The following is a 23966-nucleotide window of genomic DNA, read 5'->3' as shown; positions in this document are numbered from 1 at the left end:
AAAATTGTAATATTATCTTTAAGCAAGGAGCACCAGACATGGTGTAGTGGACACCCCCCCTCGGTTTCTGTGACCTTATCGAAAATACTTTACAGTGAGGGAGCCATGATCGTGCCCGTCGTTATGTGTGACTTACCCGCCCAAACAGCTATTTGTACTAATAAATACTTAAGTTTCAACTTAAAACTAAGATTTAAAAAAAAAATGTCCTACATACCGAACCACTATTACAAAAAGTGGTGCAGCGACTTCTTAAATTAAATCATGACTTTATATTATCATATTTTATCATAAAATATGTTTTAATTCAATAAAAATTAAAAAGAAAAAATATGATCCAAATTTTCTAGCTTAAAAAGTGGACTACCCAAACTGTTTCATTCATTTTTACAACAAAAATGTTTATATTTACTGTAATTTAATCAAATAGTGAAACTTTTGGAGAGAATGCCCAATCATTTTTTACCTTATGTTCCTATAAAATGTTTTTAGCAATTTCTTAACATGTAACGATCAATTTACAAAGTCTTAATAATATAAGCAAACATTAATTTGATGATTATCATATGTATCCATGTCTTCATAATAGACATAAAAAAAAGTATAAGTGTAAAGTGTTTACTTTATAAATTAAAACATACATGTTTACTTATTAGCTGGCTATTAAACACATTGGTTATAAATCAACAGTTTATTATTTTGTAAAACAATTTATTATTTGATATTCATTTGTCTTATTTTGTCCGATTTTAAATATTTGTTGAACTAAAGAAGTTGGATTCGCGTTAAAATGTTTTCATTGAAACTATTCCATCATTTAAAAAAGTCGAAAATACTTGGAATACCGGGACAAACATATGCAGCCAACAATAGTTTCAAAACATCAGTTGTAACTACAGATAAAAATACAGACAAGAAAGAAACACAAACTAAATCTGAAGATCAACTAAAAAAACTTTTGAATGACAAAGTAAAAGAATACCAAGAAACTATAATGACTCAAACGGCTGAAAGTGACAAAATAAATGCAGAAGTACGTGTTTTGGATGCTAAATTAAGAAAAGCCTACGGTTTTACAGTCGATGAAGATTTGTCTCGTTTTCCAGTATTTGACTTTAAAGATCCCATAATAGATGTATAACAAGAATTGGTTGAACAAGCGAATTAACTAAATAGAACTCCAATTAATTGTTAACTATATAATACTATATATTCAAGTATACATCAAATAAACTATTTTTTCCTGCATTGAGTGTTTTTTTTCTTTTATTTTCGGCCTTTTGTTCCTTAACTTTTTTTCGAGTATAAAAATTAATTAGTACATCTTCTTCGGAATCATCACTTTTTGTTTCTGGTGCATCAGTTAAGTTATATAATTTGTGTTATAAAATTCTGAACACACTACATGTATAGTTTTTTGAAGTTTATGTTTTTTATTTTTCTTAATAATTTGTGGCGCAATCAAATGTGTTAAACAAGACATTTAACTTTAAAGTTAGTGTAAGGCATTAAGTGAATGTATAATAATAATACACCTCCTTTATAGTTATTCTAAAATAAGTTATTTTATATCATTTTAGGTTAAATAGGGATATTATTGTTTTTAGTTTTTACAATGATGAGTTTTGTTTTGTTTTTTGTGTCTGGATCCACGATATCTCCTAAGCCACTAAATTTATTTATTCGTGTAAAATACCTTTAAATTAGAAATGATACCATAAAAGGACTTTGTTTGTCTATAAATTTTAAAAGTTTACCTTTTTCTTTAAAAACTGAGGTACGAGTATATATCCAACAAATTACGTTCTCTTAAAATTAAAATTACAGTGTGCAATGTTTTTAAAATAATCGATTAGGTTCCAAATTTGCATGTTTTTTGTATATATAATATACTACTATCAACACATATTAACAAACCAAAAAGATATCATAAACCTTTTACTCTAAAGAGTTGGAAACTTCTTCTTGACTTTACTTTTTTGAGCGTAGTTTTAGAACATAAGGTCTTAAAATTAGGCTGAGATACATAAATCTAGAAAAAGGCTATAACATACTTTACTTTACTAGTAAAAACAAAAAATTATACTTGACCGTTAGGTTTAAGGTTTCTAGGCTGCTATGTGTGAATGAATCCACAATCAACAGTCTACATTTTGATAAGAATGATATTATTTAAGAAATACTAAAGATAACTCTCATCAACTTATTCACTAGATTACACTGAACATTTACATTACACATTTTCAGTAGATTGTTCTCAACTCAAACAAAAAAAAAAATTCTGAAGTTATGCTTTTTTATTGGAAAACTTCAAAAAATGAAATAACACTATTATAAATACATTTATTGTAAATTAAGTGATTTATGTTTAATACTTTTTATCGTCTGCTGTTTCGTACCAAAGTATTAATTTCGTGTATTTAGTGATAAAATCACCTTGAGTTATAATACTTCCTGGAGACCTGTGACGTTCTGCCCCCAGTCCCTAATATGCTCGACCCCCCCTATGCGTCGACCCCTTTGTGCGAGCTTTTTTAAGAACTACTTATAAACCATTTTATCGAGAGTAATAAAATATCACTTTTATGAAAATGAATTTCATTAAATTACTTTATAATAAGTTTTGTAATTATTAAAGTTTTCTGAATAACTTATAGGTATATTAAATCTCAGTTTTGAATTTTAATATATATATAAATTACGGAAATACAGCGGAGAATAATGAAGGATTTACGTTCAATTTTATGTTAATTTAGTGACTTTTATATTTTTTCTAGTTAACTACAACCGCAAAGTGCGTTGTATTGATTTCGATCATTAACTCAATCGGCCGAAAAAATTACTTAACAGTTGAATAAGAACGTTTTTGTGCAGATAATATGTGTTTGTACTAATAACAAATTCAAAAGTGGTAACGTCTGATTTTGACGTTTTATATTATATACATATAAATACCTAATGACCGCTGGTGCAGTCAATTGCATATATTATTAAGTACACGCTTTGGTAAGAAACTTTTCTGCGGCGAGTACGTGAGGTTTTTTCTTTTTGGAAAGCTAGCGCAACTTATCAGATAGTCAATAGAACACCACATGTTTATTTCACTTTTCGGAGTCCAACATTACGACCGTGAGTGTGTACGCCAACCAGTGGAAGTATACGAAATGTGATACGTGACCGCATTTACAAGTGGTTTTGTAGATAAATATTTAAGGCGCAGGATACGGAACCGAGAAAATATGATCAGGATTTATTATGTTATATGAATTCGTGTATACTTCTCGGCAGTTTCAACTACTTTTCGATAAAACAATAGTTTTTACGGCTGACAATATATTATGCATGGGGCGCAACTGTTAAATTTTTTTAGAAAACGTTTGTTTTGGTACGAGATCGTCGTACCAGCAGTTGCCACAAGCACGGTTGGACGCAAGTCAGGCACGGCACCAGAATTTTTTTCTTAGGGGGGCGGGAAAGGTCAAGTGAATTTTTTGGAGGGGCAACCACAATAATTTTACCTACTTCTGTCAATAAAAAACAATTATAATGATTTATCAGTGAATGACTTTAATATTTATCAGTGAAATAGTATAAAATATGAATTTATTACAGATTAAGGGACAATATACACTAGTGTACAATTTAAGTAAGGCAACTTTTTTAAATAAGCGTTATTTTTACCTATCGGCCATCATATAGCTCTTATTGTACTCTATGAAAGTCGAAGTAAAAATGAAGGCTTATAAAATGCCCAACAACCAGTCAGTGGAGATTATAGTTATCGTGTTATACCTACATTCTATTAAACCAAAACAATCCGTCAATAAACACTAAATTTTTGGAAAACACACACACAAACGTAAATATTATAATTATATATATGTATACACCAAAACACATAATTATATGGGCGACGGATTATTAATAACCGATTGCAAAAACACTCAAAATATATTGATAAAAATAGGCCACATTTGGTGGCAATGTCATAACTAATAACTAAATTTGTATAGATAAACAGGTTTAAATCAAAACAACAATTGTTTTCACAATTTCCGTAGTAACTAAATTTGTATATATAATAATACAGTTATTTAAAATCTGGGTTTTAGGAATAATAATCAAATATTTAAAATTATACTATTTAGCAAAATATCTGGGGGGGGGGCGAGAGAAGGGCAAGAATTTGTTATGAGGGGGCGACCGCCCCCCCTCGCCTCCCCTTGGCGCCGTCCCTGACGCAAGTACCTATACCTATAGTTATTTTTTTATAATTGAAAATTTGCAAGTACGTAGGTATAACAATTGGTACCACTAAGTACACCACTAGATCATAAGGATAATAGTTTTGGGCATCCGTTTTGTATGAAGCCACGTATACTCAATAAAATAAAAAGTTCATACGTTCATGGGAGTTCATAATAGAACAACATATGTCGAAAAATTAGTCTAACGGCATATGAGAGAAACGGGGGAGAGAAAGGTTGTCCTCGCCCCTTTAAAACTACCCAAGAGGTATTAATCGCTCAACGATTGTTTGAGTGTTTGCTAGTTAAACTCAAATTCTTTGAAATCCGTAGAGAAAATTTTAAAAACTTTGGTCTTCTTTAAAATTATACTCCGAAAATTTACTTTCATGTTGAAAAGTGTAGGGTTTTGTTTTATAATATCGTTTTTCGTCATAGTACCTAATATACAGCGCACAAATTGCTATTTGTTTGAAGTCTGTATCGTAGTGTTTGTTATGGTTAGTCAAGCGAAACAACCTAGACATTTACATACAATATCAACCATTATACTAGGTATTCTTGGAAGTATGTTTAGATAGCTTGTACTCTAAAACAGTTTCTGAATATGACATCCGTAACGCAAATAACAGGCATATTTGTGGGTAAGATAGTATGTAATATACTGATAACACTATAGGTCAAAGACCTCGGATAGCTGCAAGGTATAATTCTCACAATGATAATATATATTATACGAACAGGCGTAGTAGTTGTCACTGAAATTCTAAAAAAAAAGAAAAATTAATCAAGTTGTGGTATAACATAATTGTACTATACATTTGAACTATTACAATTTAAACTGATTTTTATCTGTGTAGACTAAAGTGGAATCCATTATGAGAGTAGACGCTTATAATGTTTTAATAGCTGCACTAAAAGCGCCGTTCGAGTGAGTGACCTTTTTTCCTACTTAGCGTTGTATTCTCCCTTTTGACACATCATTTATTCTGAAACTTCTATTCTCTATAGAATTTTAAAATGTTTATCACCCATGAATAATTAAGTAAAACGGGTTGTGTTCTCTTAATCGGATTGCCGTGCTTTAGTCGCCAAATTTGTAAGCAAATCATTTCATGGTCATACCATCCCTTTAACGAAGAAAAGCCCGGTGTTTTCTATTATAATATATGTTAATGTAATACATATAGTCAACCCAACATTTTAGAAAATCTATGAAGTTTATTTATATATTGCACTACCTTGTAAAATATACATAAAAACATAATATCATACTAATCCCATATCACAAAAGATTTATCGAAAAAAGTTAATGTTTTTTTGGAAATATTTGTATTATGTTCATACAACATTTTGTAAATACATTTTTTTAAACATTTAATTTCTAACCAAAACACATTATTAAAATATAGTTTAAAAAATATTGAAACATGTTAAACACGTTTGACAACTTAAAAAAAAAAAAAAACTGTTTGGAATATGAAATCTAACGCAATGAATTCTTTGGGTAAAATATATAAATTTTAATAAAAACCAACCGATTTAACCCTCCTAGTTGTAATACTTCCATTTAAAGCTCAAAGGTACATGTTGATTGATAAACGGGAACAACATTTTCATGAATTGTTAGTTAATAATCCGAAAGAATAATATTAAATAAAATGTTTAATCTGGCTTTTGAAGTAACTGGAGTATTTTGTTTATAAATAAAGATGGATGGAATACACGATGAAATTATACGATAATAAAGCTACCGCCGTTGTAGTATTATCATCGTTATTAAACGTGAAACCCAAAGCAAAGGGAAATAAAGCAGACAAGGAAATCAATAGAGACGGAAGATGTCTTTTATATAATATACACGATCAAAAAGATTCCGGGCATACGATTAGCATAATGTTTTATATTGAACTTGACTTTCTCTTTGTATTTTCTTACTTAAACCACTTGACCATAATTTTCGCGACCATTATTATATAATAGTAAGACCCACCCAAACCCAAAATACAAACTACACTTAGTTTACTAGCGCTATAGCCTTTACTAACAGTGGTGTAGCTATATGAACATTTAATTTGTCGTTTTACGACCAGCAGTAAAAGTATAAAAATTCGCTTGTGCGACTTAGATAATGCCATTACATTACAACAAGTGGTAAAATATTACGAGAAAAAAAAAGGTCAGGGGAAACACAATTTAACCAGTTACCACATTTAAACCCTCCAAAATTGAACAACCTATATGGAACCTACAGGTGACATACTTTAATTGTTCAAAACTAGTTACGTTACAATTGACTCACTTGTATGATAAAGACATAATATAATTAAGTTCTACGGTTATATAAAATTAAATGAACGTGGTCGTGAACAAAATTGCTCCCTCACTGTATTAAAACTGTATGTTTGCAATATGAACTGATAATAATAGTAGTATTAATACTGTCAGAGTGAATGGTACGACGTACAAACTGTGTACACGGCAAAAACTGTACAAATTCGTTTTATTCGCATGTACACACATATTGAGAATAAGTGGGAGGGGTAGGAAAGAAGTGCACACATGTAAATTTATACGGCCGTCTTGCGGTTTGCGTTAGTTATGGATATTAACAGGCGCCTGCTTTGGTCTCACCCATACTGAGCGAATAGCTTATGAATATATTGCTTTTGTAAGGTTGTTTCGCGTATATACCGTACCTATATATATATATATAAATGTATATACAATAGAAGGGTAGTAATTTTTTTTTTTTGTCATTTTCTTATAGTGTAATACTCCTAGAAGCGCCGGTTTTTTTTTCTTTTCGTGCTTATCATATGTGTGTATTATGCGGCTTTGAGACAATCATCTTTTAGACTAAAAAAAAAAACAAAATAGAACGCACCAACCTCTTTATCGGTACCCATATATGTATATATTTTATTCTATGTATGTGCATACAGTCTACTATCTTCCACTCTTCCTCTACCGCGTCATCGCATATCCAATTCTAGTTCTCAGTTTCTAGATACCGCAGTACTTATACGTTATTTATGTATATATATATATTTATATACATCGTCGGCTATTATAATAATGCTGTTTCACTACAGTACATTATAATATATTAGCATAAAAAATAAGATATCACTTTAAATAGGGTTAAACGGACACTATGCGTGTATGTAAGGGCGATAATAAAATATCACGATTGCAGATAACAGTGTATGTTTATTATTTACATTATACATAATAATTATCATAAAACACGAAGACACTGCAATCTATAACAGACGTCTTTTTTTCTCTGTTAAGTCATAGGAAAAATTACCGTGGATTGAAATATTTGTTTTATATGGAAGCGAGGGGTCTGCTGTAAATGACGACAACGGATATTGAACGATACCGTCTTATAGGTTCTCGACGCAACTAAGATATGTTAAAGTGGGTACTACCACAAAGGTTATCAATTTGTTACAGATATAAAATATATTATATTGTTTTCATACAAAAAAATGTCGCAGTAAAAACATTTCAAATATTGAATACGTTGAGTTACATCAAACCAGCTCAGATAAGTCACAAAAATAATACTTATGTTGTATTCGTTATTTATATTATTGTTTTTATTTTTATTTCATTATTTTCAGCGTTACGCTTACCCACTTTCTACGTAAACCGATAGTAATGTTTTTAATTCATTAATTTCAATAATAAAGCCGTTTATATTCAGTCTCGATTGCTGCAGATATAAAGTCAGTATATAACTTAAAATGATTATAACTCTTCACAGCAGTTTATGCACCCGTAAATTTTCTGCTTAACCACATCACCCCAATTAGTCCTTTTATACGATTGCGGTAAAATACATCGAGAGGAAACCGTGCAGATTCGTTTTCGGCTTAAACCCGACACAGCCAAATCGTTTTGTCAATATGTAGATTTTGAAATTCTACTCAACTGATTTTCTGTTAACTATACAAGAGACGCTTTTTTCAAAATACTTGAGCTACTTGCACATAATATTATAATTAATTTAAAAAAAAATTGCTTTTTACTTATTACTAAATTATCAGTGAGATATTATACATCTATAATATTTGTGCTAAACTGTTGCCTGTAACTAAGAACCAGCGCTTTTTTTTAGCATCTACTTTATATTATTTAAAACGAATGTCATGAATAATTAGGTAAAGGCAAGCTGCTTAGAGTAGTAAGAGTACCTAGTGTAGAAGTAAATTCATTAATGCTTTCAAAGTGGATTTGAATGGTATTCGTATTATTAATGTACCTAATATAATTGCGTTGAACGTAAAAGTCGTCAAACAACATACCTATTTGTTTAAATCAAATTACCTATTATTGTAGCACTTATAATAGAGTGTTCTTTTAGTTTTGTAATGCACAATTTAGAATAATTTAAAATTTATTAGTTACTTAGTTAATAATAATTAACCACTTACGGAGTACGTTAAGCTTCCATTCGTTCGATGAGACTATGTCGTTAGCTGATTTTTGTCGTTTCGAATCGGTCCTGGTAAATCCGGTGTTGGTTTCGGATATAGCACTTTCGGCATGGCAGCTCAACATTTTGTCAGAATCTTGAATCTTCGGTGTAAACGTCAGCACACTAACGGTCATATTACCATCGGCACTGGTCTGTAAAAAGACATAACACAGGGTTAACGTACACATCTTAGTTTTCCATAGATCTCATTAACACTTTAAATAATCAATATTACAACATTCTATCAGGGAACGTTATTTTCTTAGTGTCCAATGATCGTACTGCTGTGGGGTTTCAAACGCGCGTTGATTGGTTATTTTTTTAAAATTTATTTTCATGTTCTTGTAGTTTGAATTTATTGACTTTTATTGCTCATGATTGCGACTGTAAATAGCTGAAAATATTTCTTACAATCAATCGACTATTTTATTTTTGTGTAGTACAAACAGCCGATGTGTCACGCGTTTATGGCAACACAATAGAATTGTTTTTATTTTTTATTTGAGAACGGTTGAACTGTCCTACGAAGACCTTTTACTGTCAAAGTAATAATGCCAATAAACTCGTGTTTTATATTTTCATCGGTAGACTTGGGAATCGGATCAGTATCATCGTTGAACAGTATCTATACCTACCTATCTACATTGTTTTGTTACGCGTAGCTCGGCCGGGTTGTAATATTTTTTTAATACCTGTAAAATATGACCGAAATAATAAAAAAACCAAAAGTAAAACCAATATCATTATTTTTCGTGGGGTTTATTTTTACAGCCAGTGTATAATTTGCCTATTACTTCACGACTTACTCTCATATCAAATTAACATATCGTAAGACTCTTCTATACAATCCACTAACCAACTTCACTATCGCTAATTAGGTATATATAATATATACAATATAATACGGCTTTTTATCGAAAATTGTTACAAATACGAATATAATACGTAGTTTGTATGATAAATAATAGTCATCTATCAGTATCTACAAATATGTCGAACATACATTATTCAATGTCATCACAGAGAATGTTGCACTAGAAAGTAGAAAATACGAGTATTGTAAGAAATTTACATTTCTTTTCTGCTTTAGCTAAACCCTTCAAAGTTTAGAATACTATATATTTTATGAATATATGATGTAATAATGAGGACTTCTTATGTGATATACCTTATTCTACAAATACTGTAAAATTAAAATATAAAATAAATATTTTTTTGTTATAAACAAACATACTTTTAATGTTAAAATGCACTAGACCTGGTAGATCTTTGTAGCTAAAAAAACGAACAAGTTATTGCACTTCTAAGTCGGCCTACAAGCAGTCCTTTTTCTAGAGATCGGTATACACTAATTAAGGGTGTAATTCAATTCGATTCGATGTTTTGACCTGTATTCTAATCCTAGAGAATACAATGTACAATTAATGATTTTTAGTAAAAAATCGATATATTCGACCTTAATAGAAGTTTTAGAGTTTTTTTTACGAAATATACTTTGCCGACAAGTGGTCTATTTCGCTTTCCGCATTACATATTATAATAAATGTATAACTACAAATAAATACATATCGCAGTAACACTTTCAAATAAATCAAATCTAATAAACATAAAATACAAATTACATAATATATTAATATATCGATGGTTAAAATTATTATTTTTATTAGTATATAGTTATTATTATGGAATATTTTATAGTCCATTTATACTATTCTACGAAACGCAATTAAATTTGGGAAGCAATTTATCTCGTGCTTGAAATGTTTTTCATAATATTCATTAACAACGATTTTTAACAGTATCAGATATTTATATTTTATTTGACGTTTTCTCCATATCACCGATAAAACACACTAAAACCATTTTCTTATTATACCCCATGGATACTCAAATATATCATCCTCAAAAATGGTCCTTACTCAACTTAGTGCTACTACTGTATTTTATAGTTGTAGTGAAAAATGATAACATTTTTGTTTTTTTTTACAATATTATAAATTACTAATTATTTATCTAGATTCTAGAGCTCTGGAAAATATTAAAAAAGGTAAATAAGTAATTAACATAAACTCAATAACTTGTAGGGTTTGAGCAGTTAATGAATGTTTTTAACCACCTCCTAAATTAATTATTTTTATACAAACTTTTGCAACTTAAATGGTAACGTAAATATTGTAATAACTATTGAAATTAGGAATAATTTACTAAACATTTTGACTGGTCATTAACAAGTTTTCTATAATTATTTTTAAAGTTATTTAAGTTAAAATAATAGAACGTGAGGAAGGGTGGTGAGTAGTACTATTTCTATCTGCGTGCTTTACTCAAACCTCTTCCCTCCCGTCATAACTGTTAAGCTTAAATAACTTTAAAAATAATTATCCAAAACTAGTTATTGATCAGTCAAAACTTTCAGTGATTTATTCTTGATTTCAAAAGTTATTACAATATATATTATATACGTTACCATATAAACTACAAAAGTTGATATAAAATAACCTGATTTAGGAGAGGATTACAAATATAAAAGTTTGTGGAAATTTGAGGTCATATTGTTTAAAATTAATACGGAAAAAATCGGTTTTAATTAGGGTTTAATAGCTGATTGAACCCAATAGATTGAGATTGTGTGGATCACTTACAAAAAAGTACTCTGAATAATATTATATATATATATATATATATATATATATATATATATATATATATATGTAAAACATGTTATGAAATAAGTGATTTCTTTTTTAATTAGGTAGATAAGACAAGGCTATTAACATACTTTAGAGGTTAAATTTTAACGAAAAATCTAGAAAAATTACCCGTTAATCATAAAGATTGAATGATACATCTATAAAATGTACAAGATATGTGGCATCTTCAGAAATGTTATATATTGTTATATTACTGTCCATTCAAAGTTTATTATTGACAAACGCTAAGATTGGTAGGGACACAAATGAGGGAGGGAGACAAAGATGTGACCTGTCGCCGGTGTGTTTATCCGAGTGAAAAATAATTTTTCCGTCTCAGTTTTAATTCTACCGGGGAATTGTACGGCACGGCGGGTAGAATTTGTACCGAACGTTTCCGTCCGTTTTCTCTCCTCTGATTCGTTTACGGTCAGACGATTTCAAATTCATTTCGTTAATAACCGTCGCGGTAAACCCGAGGCGCAGTGAAATCTAATAACAGACACTTCCCTATCTGGGGCTAGAGGAGAACATCCAAAAAGGTTTGTATGCGCGAGAAAATCAGAGGGAAAATCGTCGTTGGACGGCATCCAGAGACGACACATACTAGTACACATTACACAAACACACACCGCCACTGCAGACACTGCCTCGGATCGCCCAGAATAAAACAATATAATATATCTAGTCGAGATAGCAAGGAAAATATGGGAGAGGGGAAATATATGTATAAAATACAAGCGCACGCGGATCGCTTGTACCCACTATCCATGTACACAGTGCATATAGTATACTCAACATGATTAAACAAAACAAAGTATAATAGTAAAATTATATGCTCTTGTTCTTTTTATTTCTGCCGTCGAAAGTACTTACAGAAAATTGTATGCGTATGTATACGTGGAAATGCTAAAATGGTTTAATTTGGAAACGTAAACCCACTGTTTTGAAAACTAAACAAAATAAGGGCCTCCAGCAGTCCAAGAATAGCACAAATTGTAAATAATTATTTTTTTGTACTTTTTTTACCGTCCTTAACCTAACCGTCCTATAAACTTACCTTCCGAGACAAAAAAATAAATGTGGATTTTCACTTTTCAACAATTACATTTTTAAGATAGATTTTAAAGAATAAAGAACTAGTAATGAGTTACTCTTAAACATATCGTCGGGAAGTAGCGGAAACGTTTTACTTCGATACAATTTGTACGGTAAACATAAAATTAGTAAAAATGATCAATTTATATAACAAAGCATGATCAATAAAGAGGAGAGATACCTTCTTGTTTAGAGTAGTGTTGTTATCACCAGCGTGACGGGTTAAAGGTTCGTTAGTAATATATAATAATATATAATGCGACGAGTTAGACCAATGATAAGGCATTCGACGAATGGCACGGCGTGGTATACCTTTGCTACGTGTCCCATCATAAACCGGAGCAACGTTAATAAATAATTGCAATCATCGTAAACCAAACGCCACATAGCAGCAATGTATTTACTACTAAATAATTTATAGGCTATTTGTGGCATTTAAGCACCTATATAATATATATCCGGACGTATATATGAATTTTAATTTTCAATCGCTTATTACTTTATGCAGGACTATATTATACGTTTATACGAGGGGTACACACGAAATAAGTTTATTTTTTTAAATATAATAATTAAAAATCAAAGGGAACTTATTTTGCGGATACCCTTCTTATCATGTCAAGCAATTGAAGGAAACCATGTGTATTTTTGCATTAATCTTTAGCTATCTTAGATGGCTATTGAGAGCATGAACATTTGCCCTCTTCAATATAGTTTACATGTTACATCCGTTAATTGAATAACGTTTGTATTTATTCAACCTATGTGGGTTATGTTCTCTAATATACAAGAAACTTGGTGTTACTTGTTACGAATAAAATATAAAAACACGTACCCGCCACAAGGAATAACTTTACATGCACTCCTGTTTAAGGTTAAAATATAAATATGAATTCGTAAAGAGTAGGATAAGTTTTTGATAAAAGACTGTTTATAGAGTAAATGAAATATATGAGAGAAAAAAGACATACGGGAAGTGTAGGGACTTAGATTACGTCCGAAATAACCACTGTCGGGATAGTGGTTTTTGGCGAGTTCTCGTGAAACTTGAGGAAAACAAAAACTTTTTTTGCGATACATTTATTTCTACTCTTCCGCTTAAACTACTAAATACAACTGTTTAGAAAACTATCCAATAATATATTATATATTTTTTGCGCAAAAAGCAAACATTAATTTAAAATTCGTAAAAAAATATTCTCATCGAAATTATTGACTTATACGTTCATGTCATCAGAATATACAAATAATAGAAACAATTAGTTTGTGAATACAAATCTATATGTCAATCGCTTTGGAAGTGCTAAAATTGCTCCACCATAACCTCTCTTTCACCAAAAGCATTTCATCATTCAATAGCCCCAATGTACCATTATCTCAAAACTTAAAAAAGGACAATTATTATCCTTCTTCTATTGTGTACTTCAAATGTTTTGGTTGTTTTATTGTTTAATAAGTAAGTAGACATTATATTATACGTATCAAATTTCATGACTGCCGATTTAATAAAAGGCGTCAAACGGACGTCGTATATTTAGTATATATATATATATATATATATATACTGTAATAGTAATGAAGTACGGTTCGTGGTAAAATGTACAATAGGTGTATTATATAAACGAGTCACACTTAACACAAGTTGGCTTCAATGGCCATTTTAATTAAGTGGTTATTTGAAAGAACGGTTTATTTTTAAGTTTTATTATTAAAGTGGTTTTACCTACGTTTATTGTAATTTATGCAAACACAATATAGTTCTTGTATTGATATTAGCCGGATCTTTTTTTTTTTTACATTTTTGTAATTAAAAATAAAAATGAAAGTATAACTAACAATTACAAACCAAAACTTATATTATATTTATATGTTGTATATTATAATATGCCAATCAATTTGTATTTAATCATAAGACTTGTTGCTTAAAACCTTATGGTTATGTATAATATATACGAGTATATGTAAATAAATATCAGTGCATTATGCAATAAGCTGTTTCAAAATTACTTTGTATTGTCCAAAATGTAATTATTCGTCATCAAGTTTAATAGTAATAGTTTTTATTTTATGTTTTTAGACTCACCGTTTGTTTGGCGTCGGATAGTTGAGTTGAATCTTTCCACCAGGAGACAATCGGTGGTGGCTTCGCTCCTATCACTCGACAGCTAACGTTTACAGGAATTTCTGCAGAAATCGGACGATTTTCTCCAACCATTTTTACTGACAATGGCCGAACTGAAAATGTATAAATTAACAGTTAGCACATAAATCATAATTAATAATTTTTCTCGAAATATATCTTGTGTATATTTTTTCACACCTACACAAAACTATAGTTCACTAGTAGTCGTTTGATAACTTGAACAATTAATGCTAAAATTAGTTTATTTATAATAACGATTGACGATTCAAATAGAGTCAGAGAAAACAAAATTAATATTGTTGTACTCTCTCACGTTAATACATCATATTACTGTACTGCACTGGTCTTGATCGAATACCCGAACTATAAATTACATCACCGTAAGTACCAATGTATATAGTATTATAATAAATCGTCGGTAATGATACTATTGGTTAACATTGTAATCCAGGAAATCCGAGGTTTGTCGCGCTACAGTTTGCATAATAAATGACGGCGGTTGATAATATTATTATTATGACCAGCACGGCGTGAGCCTTGGTACGCAAAACCAATAAGAGCCAATCAAAATTCAAAGCGTTACTGTTTTGCGGTTTTCTGGCCCGCAACGACGGCAGTTGTTGTACATGATTGATGGGCGTTTATTTTTTTTTTTTTTTTTACAATAAAAATTTAAAAAAATGGCTAGGGTTAGCTTTTTTTTTGCCGCCCTCAAAAAGCTTTAGGAGAGAGATAGTTTTACTTACTACGGCGATCGTGAACGCGGGGACCGGAGGCGGAGAGTCGGCGGTTAACTAAATTGAAAGCGAGAGCCGAGGTAATTGAATACGATTCAGTTTCATTCATCTTGTACCGTTATCTACCGCGGCCATCGTTCATTAATTTCCAAGCCCCCTCCCATTCCGCCGGTCGATCTTTTTTTAAACGTTTCAGAGGCCTTAAACACGTAATATCTTATTAAGGATACTTTTTCCTTATCAGGAATTTTGATCTCCGGTCGCCGGCAACGGGAGAGAGGATAATCATTCTCCCCGCGTACGGCACCGCCCGCCGCGTCTGTATATAACTAATAGCGTTCCAAAAGTGAAAAACTTTTTTTCTCGTGGACCTTTTACGGTTCTTTTAATTTGGCCGGCAGACCACTACCGACACCATCACCCACACCGTCTTCCTTACGTCGTTGTCGTCGTACAAATAGCTTTTCGCAAACCGTCAAAAATCCACCGCCGCCGATCATATTATTATATTATTATCTTATTGTTTATATCTCGTTCGCCATTGCCGGCGGCACGGCGTTCCGTAAGCGGGCAGAATAAAAAATTAACGTAATCCAGAATTAAAACAAAGTAAAAAGAAGAAGAAAGAAAAGAGAATCAACTTTTCTCATTTCGTTATATTTGAATAATGCAATTTTAATTATTTAAACTGTATTCCAAAATTAGCATGGCCTCTTCTTAAAAGAAAAAAAAACGAGAACACTGCGTAATATTATCATTGAACACGTAATGGTATTATATTCTTACGAACAACCGTTTTCGAATACATTTCTAAATTCAACCCGTGGTTAACCTATACAAGTTATTGCACATAAAATAACAGCATAAAGGGATTTCATTATACGAATTATATCTATACACACGTTAAAATATATAGATTTAAATACATGTTAAGGTACTATACGCTGCCATTTTATTTTTACCAAAAAGTGATAACAATAATAAAACAGCTACATAGTTTTTTTCTTGATATTTCAGTCCCGTGCGAGGGTATCTAATAGTCATTGATATTTCATTTGGAGAACTGTCATAGCCGAAGAAATATAACACCGTATTCGTATTGTAAATAAGTATTCTTATATACTTTATGTTATTGATTTTCGTTCATTTGCATTTACCACGTGTATGAAGTTGGCCCTCTGGCCTTATACTACAAACTTCTAATCTATTTCGTTATTAAGCAATTTAATTGCAAGCAGTTTCAAACAACTATTGTACCCGTAATCATAACAAAACGTTAGACAGGGCCAACTTCACGTAGCCCTTCCAGTTTGTCTTATCCTTTGGAATCCGATACTGAACGATTCCTTATGGTTTACAAGTAATTTCAAGTCCAATATGGCGACTGGCAAGTGGCGTATTTATGATAAATAAAAAATGTAAATATCCCTTACAAAAACGGTTAGAATATAAATGTGAATCTTGAAATATATTCTATATTTTAAGACTGCATATTAATTATTATCCCAATAAGCCCTTGTATATTAATTTAAAAGTACACAACAATTTTTATTAAAAATAAGATAATTAATAATTCATAATATAATTTTGAAATACCACTGATCCTGCCTGTTTGACAGATATCGTTGACTAAAATATGAAAGATCTTAAGTTATGAAAAAAGCTCACAGAGGACTTGCAAAAAAATAAATTGCCCTTAATCTTGCCTTACTCCAAGGACGGCCCGGATACGTTCATAGTTTAATATTTGTTTCAACAAAGTATACGGAAAAACTATTTTGTTGCATCAACAGAAGTTTGGTTGCAACCGTGACAACAATATTTTTTATTTGTATTTAGTGAATTTTAGTTCTTTTAACATATTTATTAGTTCAATAAAATTAAAGTTGCTAAAACTAAATGTTGATTACGAAATTACAAAATCTGGTTGTCGCGGATACCACCAACCATTGTATTGTTGATGTAATAGACGCCAAACAGTAAAATTGAGATAGTAAAATAATAAAATAAATCGTCGTTAAAATAGTTAATGTAATTTTACGGTACTGCGGAATAATTTCAACATAAAATTTGATTATATTATAACAACAATTAGTACTCAAAATATAAAAAAACTCCGTCGATTGATTCAATCCCATTGTATTTTAAAAATGAATGGAAACTGCTAAAGAATACAATAAATAAGAACATGCCATTCTATTTTCTAAAAAGTTAAATGAAAAGAAAGTTTTTTTCCAATCGATGTTGGCGTTAAAAATATTATGAGAGTGTTTATTATTTGTTTTAACCAATAAATGGTAAAATGTAACTTAAAAAAAAGTTGTTACGTACAAAATTTATTTAAAAAAACAGCCTTTTTAATTCCAAAAATATTAGATATAGACATAAAGATTAAACATTTAAGTTTATTTTGAGATACTTAAGACGTTATTTAAACAATTTTGTATAGATGGTATAGTTGTGTTGAATTATACACTATTATTGTAAGACTAATTAATTAATTTGGATTTTTTTTATAAATGCTTAATACATCTTAGCAGTTATCATAACATTTTAGCATTTTTATAGAGAAGTCAACGAGTACTTTTTTTTATATCCGACAGAGTCCATCATTATTAATAGCTGCAATTAAAACATTTAAATATACTGTGAACAAAAACAAAATTTCCTACTGCTTGATAAATTTAGTAAAGAAGTTCAAATTTCATCAGTACACGCACGGGCAGTGCATATATTATACTTACTGCATTGCAGCTGACTACCCTTTGATGCAATTTATGGTCTATACTCGGAAGGATAATATTTATTACATTACTGTTGCTCTTTTAGCAGGAAATATGGAGTCCATTTCAAACATCGACAAAGATAATCAGGAAATTATGTTAAGGTTTCAAACAGCAATACACTGAAAGATCATAAAACAAGTTCTATCTTTGACGACCTTCACCGTGTATTAAACATGTCTGTCATGGCTTTACGTTACAAACCACTTCATTACAATAATAGTATTAATTTAAAGCGCTACATATATATATGCCTATTATAATGATAGACTTTTTGTACGGCCTTAAAACATGTTCTATATTTTTTTAAATTAATATGCGTGGTAAAAAAAAAGCTCGATTACCGTGTATAATATTGTTAACACCGACGATAATTATTGCTCGTCCTGGATGGAAGTTTCTATTCATCCGGCTTACAAGCGTTTACAACAGGGGTGACGGCACCTGAAGCGTCGGCGTAGGGCGAAATAGAAGAATGCGGTGGCAAGGATGGCGGTCGTAGTGGCATAGTGACGCTGGCCTGGCACGGGGTTGGAGTAGGGATGCCCAGTTGACGTTGTTAGTTTCTTCTCCTAAAAGTACAACGCTTGGACCGCGCGCCGTCGACCCTTAGCCGACCAATTAAACTGGAATCGCTTTATTGTTGTGTTATAAAAGGGGTAATCTGGAATGCAATTAAATTTTATACATAGCCGAGACCTAAATATTACTGCCGTTTGTCGGGTACGGTCCGGGCGCGCTTGTCGAGGGGAGGAAAACGGCAAGACGGTGAATAGAGTGAGGAGGGGAACCGTTTTTATCGACCGATTTACGATCGACAGCAGTCCAGCGGCGACGGTAGCGGCAGACTCTTGTTTACAAGGAAACCAATAAAATCCTTATTCGTTCGGGTCGGGAGATTAAAAATGAAAAATATCGAGTAAGTTGGTAAAAAAAAAAAAAAACCTTCATAAAAACATAGCTATAAATGAAATCAAATATAAACAGGTCGTTTGAAGATGTACTCTGGTCGGAATAATAAACTACGTATATTTTATATTATGTACAGTCTAAGAGAACATTAAATATTTAAAAGCTCGTCGGAGTGAAATGCATCCGTAGTCTCATAGGCCGTGACAACTTGTTCTTAATCGTATTTTATTTCAAAACAATATTAAATGGCATTTCCCTGTCATTTAAGTATGCCATAATATTTGCACGAGTTATTTATTTATTTCCTTGAATTTTTCTAATAATTACTTCTGAAATTTAATAAAAGTTCTTAGATTACCAACCTAAAAAATGTTTATATTTCGAAACTATCGAAATATAGCGTCGTACACTGGATGTCTAACACGATTTTCGAACAACTTAAGACACATGATTTCGACGTGCAAATCGCATTCTCTATTTTCGTATACACGGCGATTGTTTTATCGTGAGCCACTCAATATCATAGGATTAAATTAGTAATTGAATTTTTCTTTTGCATAGTATTTTAAAACAATGTGGTCTCAACATCTCACACGTTTTTAGGTTTCTAACCCACCCCAAAAATAATTATTTTTATATTAACTTTTGAAACTTAAGCGGTAACGTATATATTTTATTAACTTTCAAATTAAGAATATTTTTTTAAAAATGTTGACTGGTTGATAACCAGTTTTTAAACAACTATTTTTAAAGTTATTAGAGTTTAAAAGTTAGGATGGGAGGTGAAGTGCACGCAGATAAAAATACTACTACACTTGTGCCCTAAACCTGAAACTACAATAACTTTACAAATAGTTATCTAAAACCGGTTATCGACCAGTCAAAATGTTTAGTACATTTATCTAAATTTACAAAGTTTACGAAATGTATGCGTTACCATTTAAGTTTCATAAGTTGATATAAAAAAAATTAGTTTGGGAGGGTGGTAAAATCATAAAAATTTGAGAGATATTGAGATCACATACTTTAAAAACACTATGCAAAAAAAATCCATTAATAATTAAATTCATTGAAATATTAACTGGCTCACGATAAAAAAATCACCCTGCATAGTAATAACATCTTTTAGTCAACAATATTAAACAGTTACTCAAGTATTTTTTAGTGCAACATAACTGTTATATAATAACTCATAGTTTATAGGAATTTCGTTGGATTTCAAATAAATCAAAGGGTTGTGGAGCATTTCTACAAGCGGTATCTTTTGGCGCTGTTTCGTAGTTGCTACCCCCTTGAGGCAATACTTGTGCAACGTACTAAATTTTGATTTCTTAATAGGTTTCTCCGGTTGGTTTACATAAGCGGTGCGCATAAATTTACTTTCTTAGCTGTGTGCTATCAGGCGGAATTACCTTTGAATGGTTGCTAAATTAAATAACGACTGGGCGTAGGTAAATAAACAGAAGTCCGCTGTTATGCATTTAATTTAGCAAACGGCATTCGAACAAATTAAAATAATTTCAATTACATCAATCCAGCATTTAACACTTACGGGAATAAAAATGTGTATCCTGTGATTTACTAATAGGTAATAACTGTAGTATAATGTTTGTTAAAATGTCTTTAGTTATTCTGTTTAACTCTCTGCAAACCGCAGTTAACACAGAAGCTACAATAATATTATTGTTAATAGCTCCCTCAATATACTTTAAAGTTTAAACACAAGTGTTCATAGGCATAAATGTAATTTTTTATTTCTAGACATCGAAATTAAAATCAGAACATTAGTAATATAATTAATAACACCGGTTGATTGGTTAACTATGGCCCAGACAATAACTTAGAAGATATATTTAGGCTTTTTTTTATACTTTAATAGTTATTAGTTGGGACAAGTTTAATATATTTTAAAAAATATACAACCTTATTCCCTATGTGTTAAAACCATATGAACGAAATTATTAATTCAAAATATCCAAATACACAGTATTTCCCTATAAAATATTTTTTTGTAATTTTTGCAGTTTACCATACTTAATACTACAAGAAAATTAAATGGAAATTCATGTTTCCAATGTTAAAAACAATAACTATAGTCTTTCATTGTTCATGTCAACGACGAAAAAAAACTCTATTCCAAATGAACAAACAACAACGATATATACTTAAAATATTTATTAAATTTAACTTAGAAGTAAACACATTTCCAAACGTCAAATGTGAACTGTTTAACCGTTTGATATATATTTTTTTTTGTAATGCATTAACACGAATGATTTCATGCTGGTAAAATGTTTTATAAACCGTCGATGAATCTCTTATTTTTGTTAATCATACTCGAACTCGCATCAGCTTTTGTCGATTACAAATTATCAAAAAGCTAAATAAACTTCTAAAAAATGCTGGATGGGGCCGGCTCAATCACCTGGAAGTCAAATATCACGATAATACAGACGTTCAGTCTTCTTTTTCAGGAATAGATCTATTTATAGTCCCTGAAGAATCCAATGAATTTAATGTCACTGAAGAAAACGTTGAAAAAAAATACTACATGACCACTAAGCTGTTGGGATGTGTGTATGCAAGTGCTATATTTAAGTTTATAGATTTGACAAAACCTATTCTGAACAAATGTAACACTGAGGTACGTATGCGAATGGAAGGGAATATTACCATAGACGTCATTACAACAACATGTGTAAATTAGGTAAGGTTACTATGCCATTTTAAGTACTTCCTAGTAACTATTGCACATCCTGTAAACTCTTCAACACTATTTTGGAACATTTTGAAAATTGTAGACAAATGTTTAATTACATGTCACGTGCATTGGTTTGTACATTAGTAGAACCGTTGAAAAAATTGAAAAATATCATGAATTCCGAAATAATATACAATTACTTATATAGCTAGCGTAATTAAGATTCGAGATATAAAGACTACAACATATTGTAACAAGTATAAATACCACGAGAACGCCAATGAAAATGATAAAACATTTCACCTAAGTCTAAAAAAATGTTTGAAAAGCCAACAAAAAACTGTTTTGTCACCTTTAATGGAGGAATACTGCATAATACCAAAAGAAGCTCGTAATATTGACCTTAATCAAATTCCTTCAATGGATGCTAAAACAATAGAGTATGAAACAACCAGCCAGTCCATGGAGGTAAGTGAATACACTGAGAATTTTGGATTTAGGGTTGCAGTACGTTGAAATTCCAGATTAATTATTTGTAATCCTATGTTTTTTTTTTTTTTTAAACAAAAGCTAAGTATTTATATAGTATATATTTTTTTCTTATTAGATTCATACAAATGTATAATGTTTATTTTACTATTACTTGTGGTGTAACAAATTATAGTGCTAATAAATCGTTTTTTGTGTGGCCATTTATATATTTATTATTTAGTATATTATGGTTTCTTAATTAAATTATTTATTAATGTACGAAAAACGAAGCTGATGTACTCAGTACTCGAGAATAACTAGGTTTTACTAATTACTATAATATTTGGCGTTTAATAAATATATGAATAATATGAATTAATAATACATAATATGAATTATGTATTTTTGGAAATCAAATGGTGATTATATTTTATGGTAGATAAATAACTATTGTACAATTTAAAATTAAGATTGAAAATGGGAATGAATGACTTAAAAAAAAAACGATTAAGTAAAGTGTGATTAGATGAAACGGAATTAGTGAAGAACAACGTAAAGAAGTGTTATTTAAAAATTAAAATAGAATTTGCTTAATAACATTTGAGGGAAGATAGTGAATATTTATTAAGAGATTTAAGATAAAAGAAATTTGCTAAAATGATAATGTTGATGAGCTATTTAATGATTATTGATAAGTGATTACGCCTAGACAAAATTATAAATGTAGACATATATTAAAAAATGTGGATAAGAATGCTTTATATATGCTTAATAAAAGTTGAAATAGATAGAATTATGCATGTGCGTGCAGTTTTGTATATTTAGTGTGGTACGTCAAACGTTAACTATCGTTAAACATTTATATTTGAAAGAGCCTACTCCAAGATAACAATAGAGAAAATCATAACGGTTGTTTTGAAAATGTAGTATAGTATTTCTAAAACCTATAGACTTTATTCCATGCACAATATTTACTCTGCGCAAGCAAAAATGTTCCGTTTGAGTACATCAGTAAATTTACATATTATTTAGTCTCTTTTAGTATTGCATTACAAAATATTTTTTCGATGTTTTGCTATGCATCCATTATCGGTTTTGTAGTTTTGTAAAACCCAATCCGATCTATTTGGAATGAAGACAAGCAAAATTTGATTAACAAACTAAACCTACTTTTGAAAAAAACATTTTGTTTGAGGCCTGATCAATAACGTGGAAGTGTTAATTAAGAATTTTAAAATTTAGGACAGGATGAGAATGGTAGGAGGGTGGAGATTGGTACTATTTTTATCTGATTAATCATCTCCTTAAGGGATGGAGTTTTTTTTTATTAATATATTACATTTGTCCCAACTAGTAACTATTAATGTATAAACAAAAAAAAGTCTAATATCTTTTACTTTCGTTATTGGCCCTTTATTGACTGAGCCATTGTAAACCAATCACTCAGTGTAACCAACAACCCTTGTTTATGTTATCCGATTGTCTAATAATTGTCATAATGCTATATTTTCCTTATTGACTTATGCGTTTAACCATAAAAACACACTAAACATCATGTTGTACATTTGTTTGTATCTAACAGTATCATATCCAGATGCAATCTAAACGAAGGTGTGTGATCCCACTTAAATAAACTACTAATACCGGAGATTTCTCAATACTAATCGCACCAGATGTTTTATCAACTATTGTCTA

At 30.5% G+C, this 23966-nt stretch overlaps 1 protein-coding gene across 4 annotated transcripts in view; it reads right to left on the bottom strand.

Annotated features, from left to right (window-relative positions):
- Positions 1-23966, bottom strand: part of LOC126844259 (hemicentin-2-like) — a 261328-nt gene that overhangs the window by 26341 nt on the left and 211021 nt on the right. For all 4 annotated transcript variants that reach the window (XM_050582305.1, XM_050582306.1, XM_050582304.1 and 1 more), the window contains exons 6-7: positions 14608-14759; positions 8693-8888 (exon numbers count right to left, since the gene is read on the bottom strand). In XM_050582305.1, coding sequence (XP_050438262.1) covers positions 8693-8888; positions 14608-14759 — 348 coding nt within the window. The remainder of the gene's footprint in view (positions 1-8692; positions 8889-14607; positions 14760-23966) is intronic.

Source organism: Adelges cooleyi, unplaced genomic scaffold (genome assembly GCF_023614345.1).
Source record: "Adelges cooleyi isolate 19-005CV unplaced genomic scaffold, UGA_ACOO_1.1 ACOO_flye_CR_arks_rails_tigmint_CR_PRNA_651, whole genome shotgun sequence".
NCBI lineage: Eukaryota > Metazoa > Arthropoda > Insecta > Hemiptera > Adelgidae > Adelges > Adelges cooleyi.
This window is presented reverse-complemented; position numbering and strand designations above follow the sequence as displayed.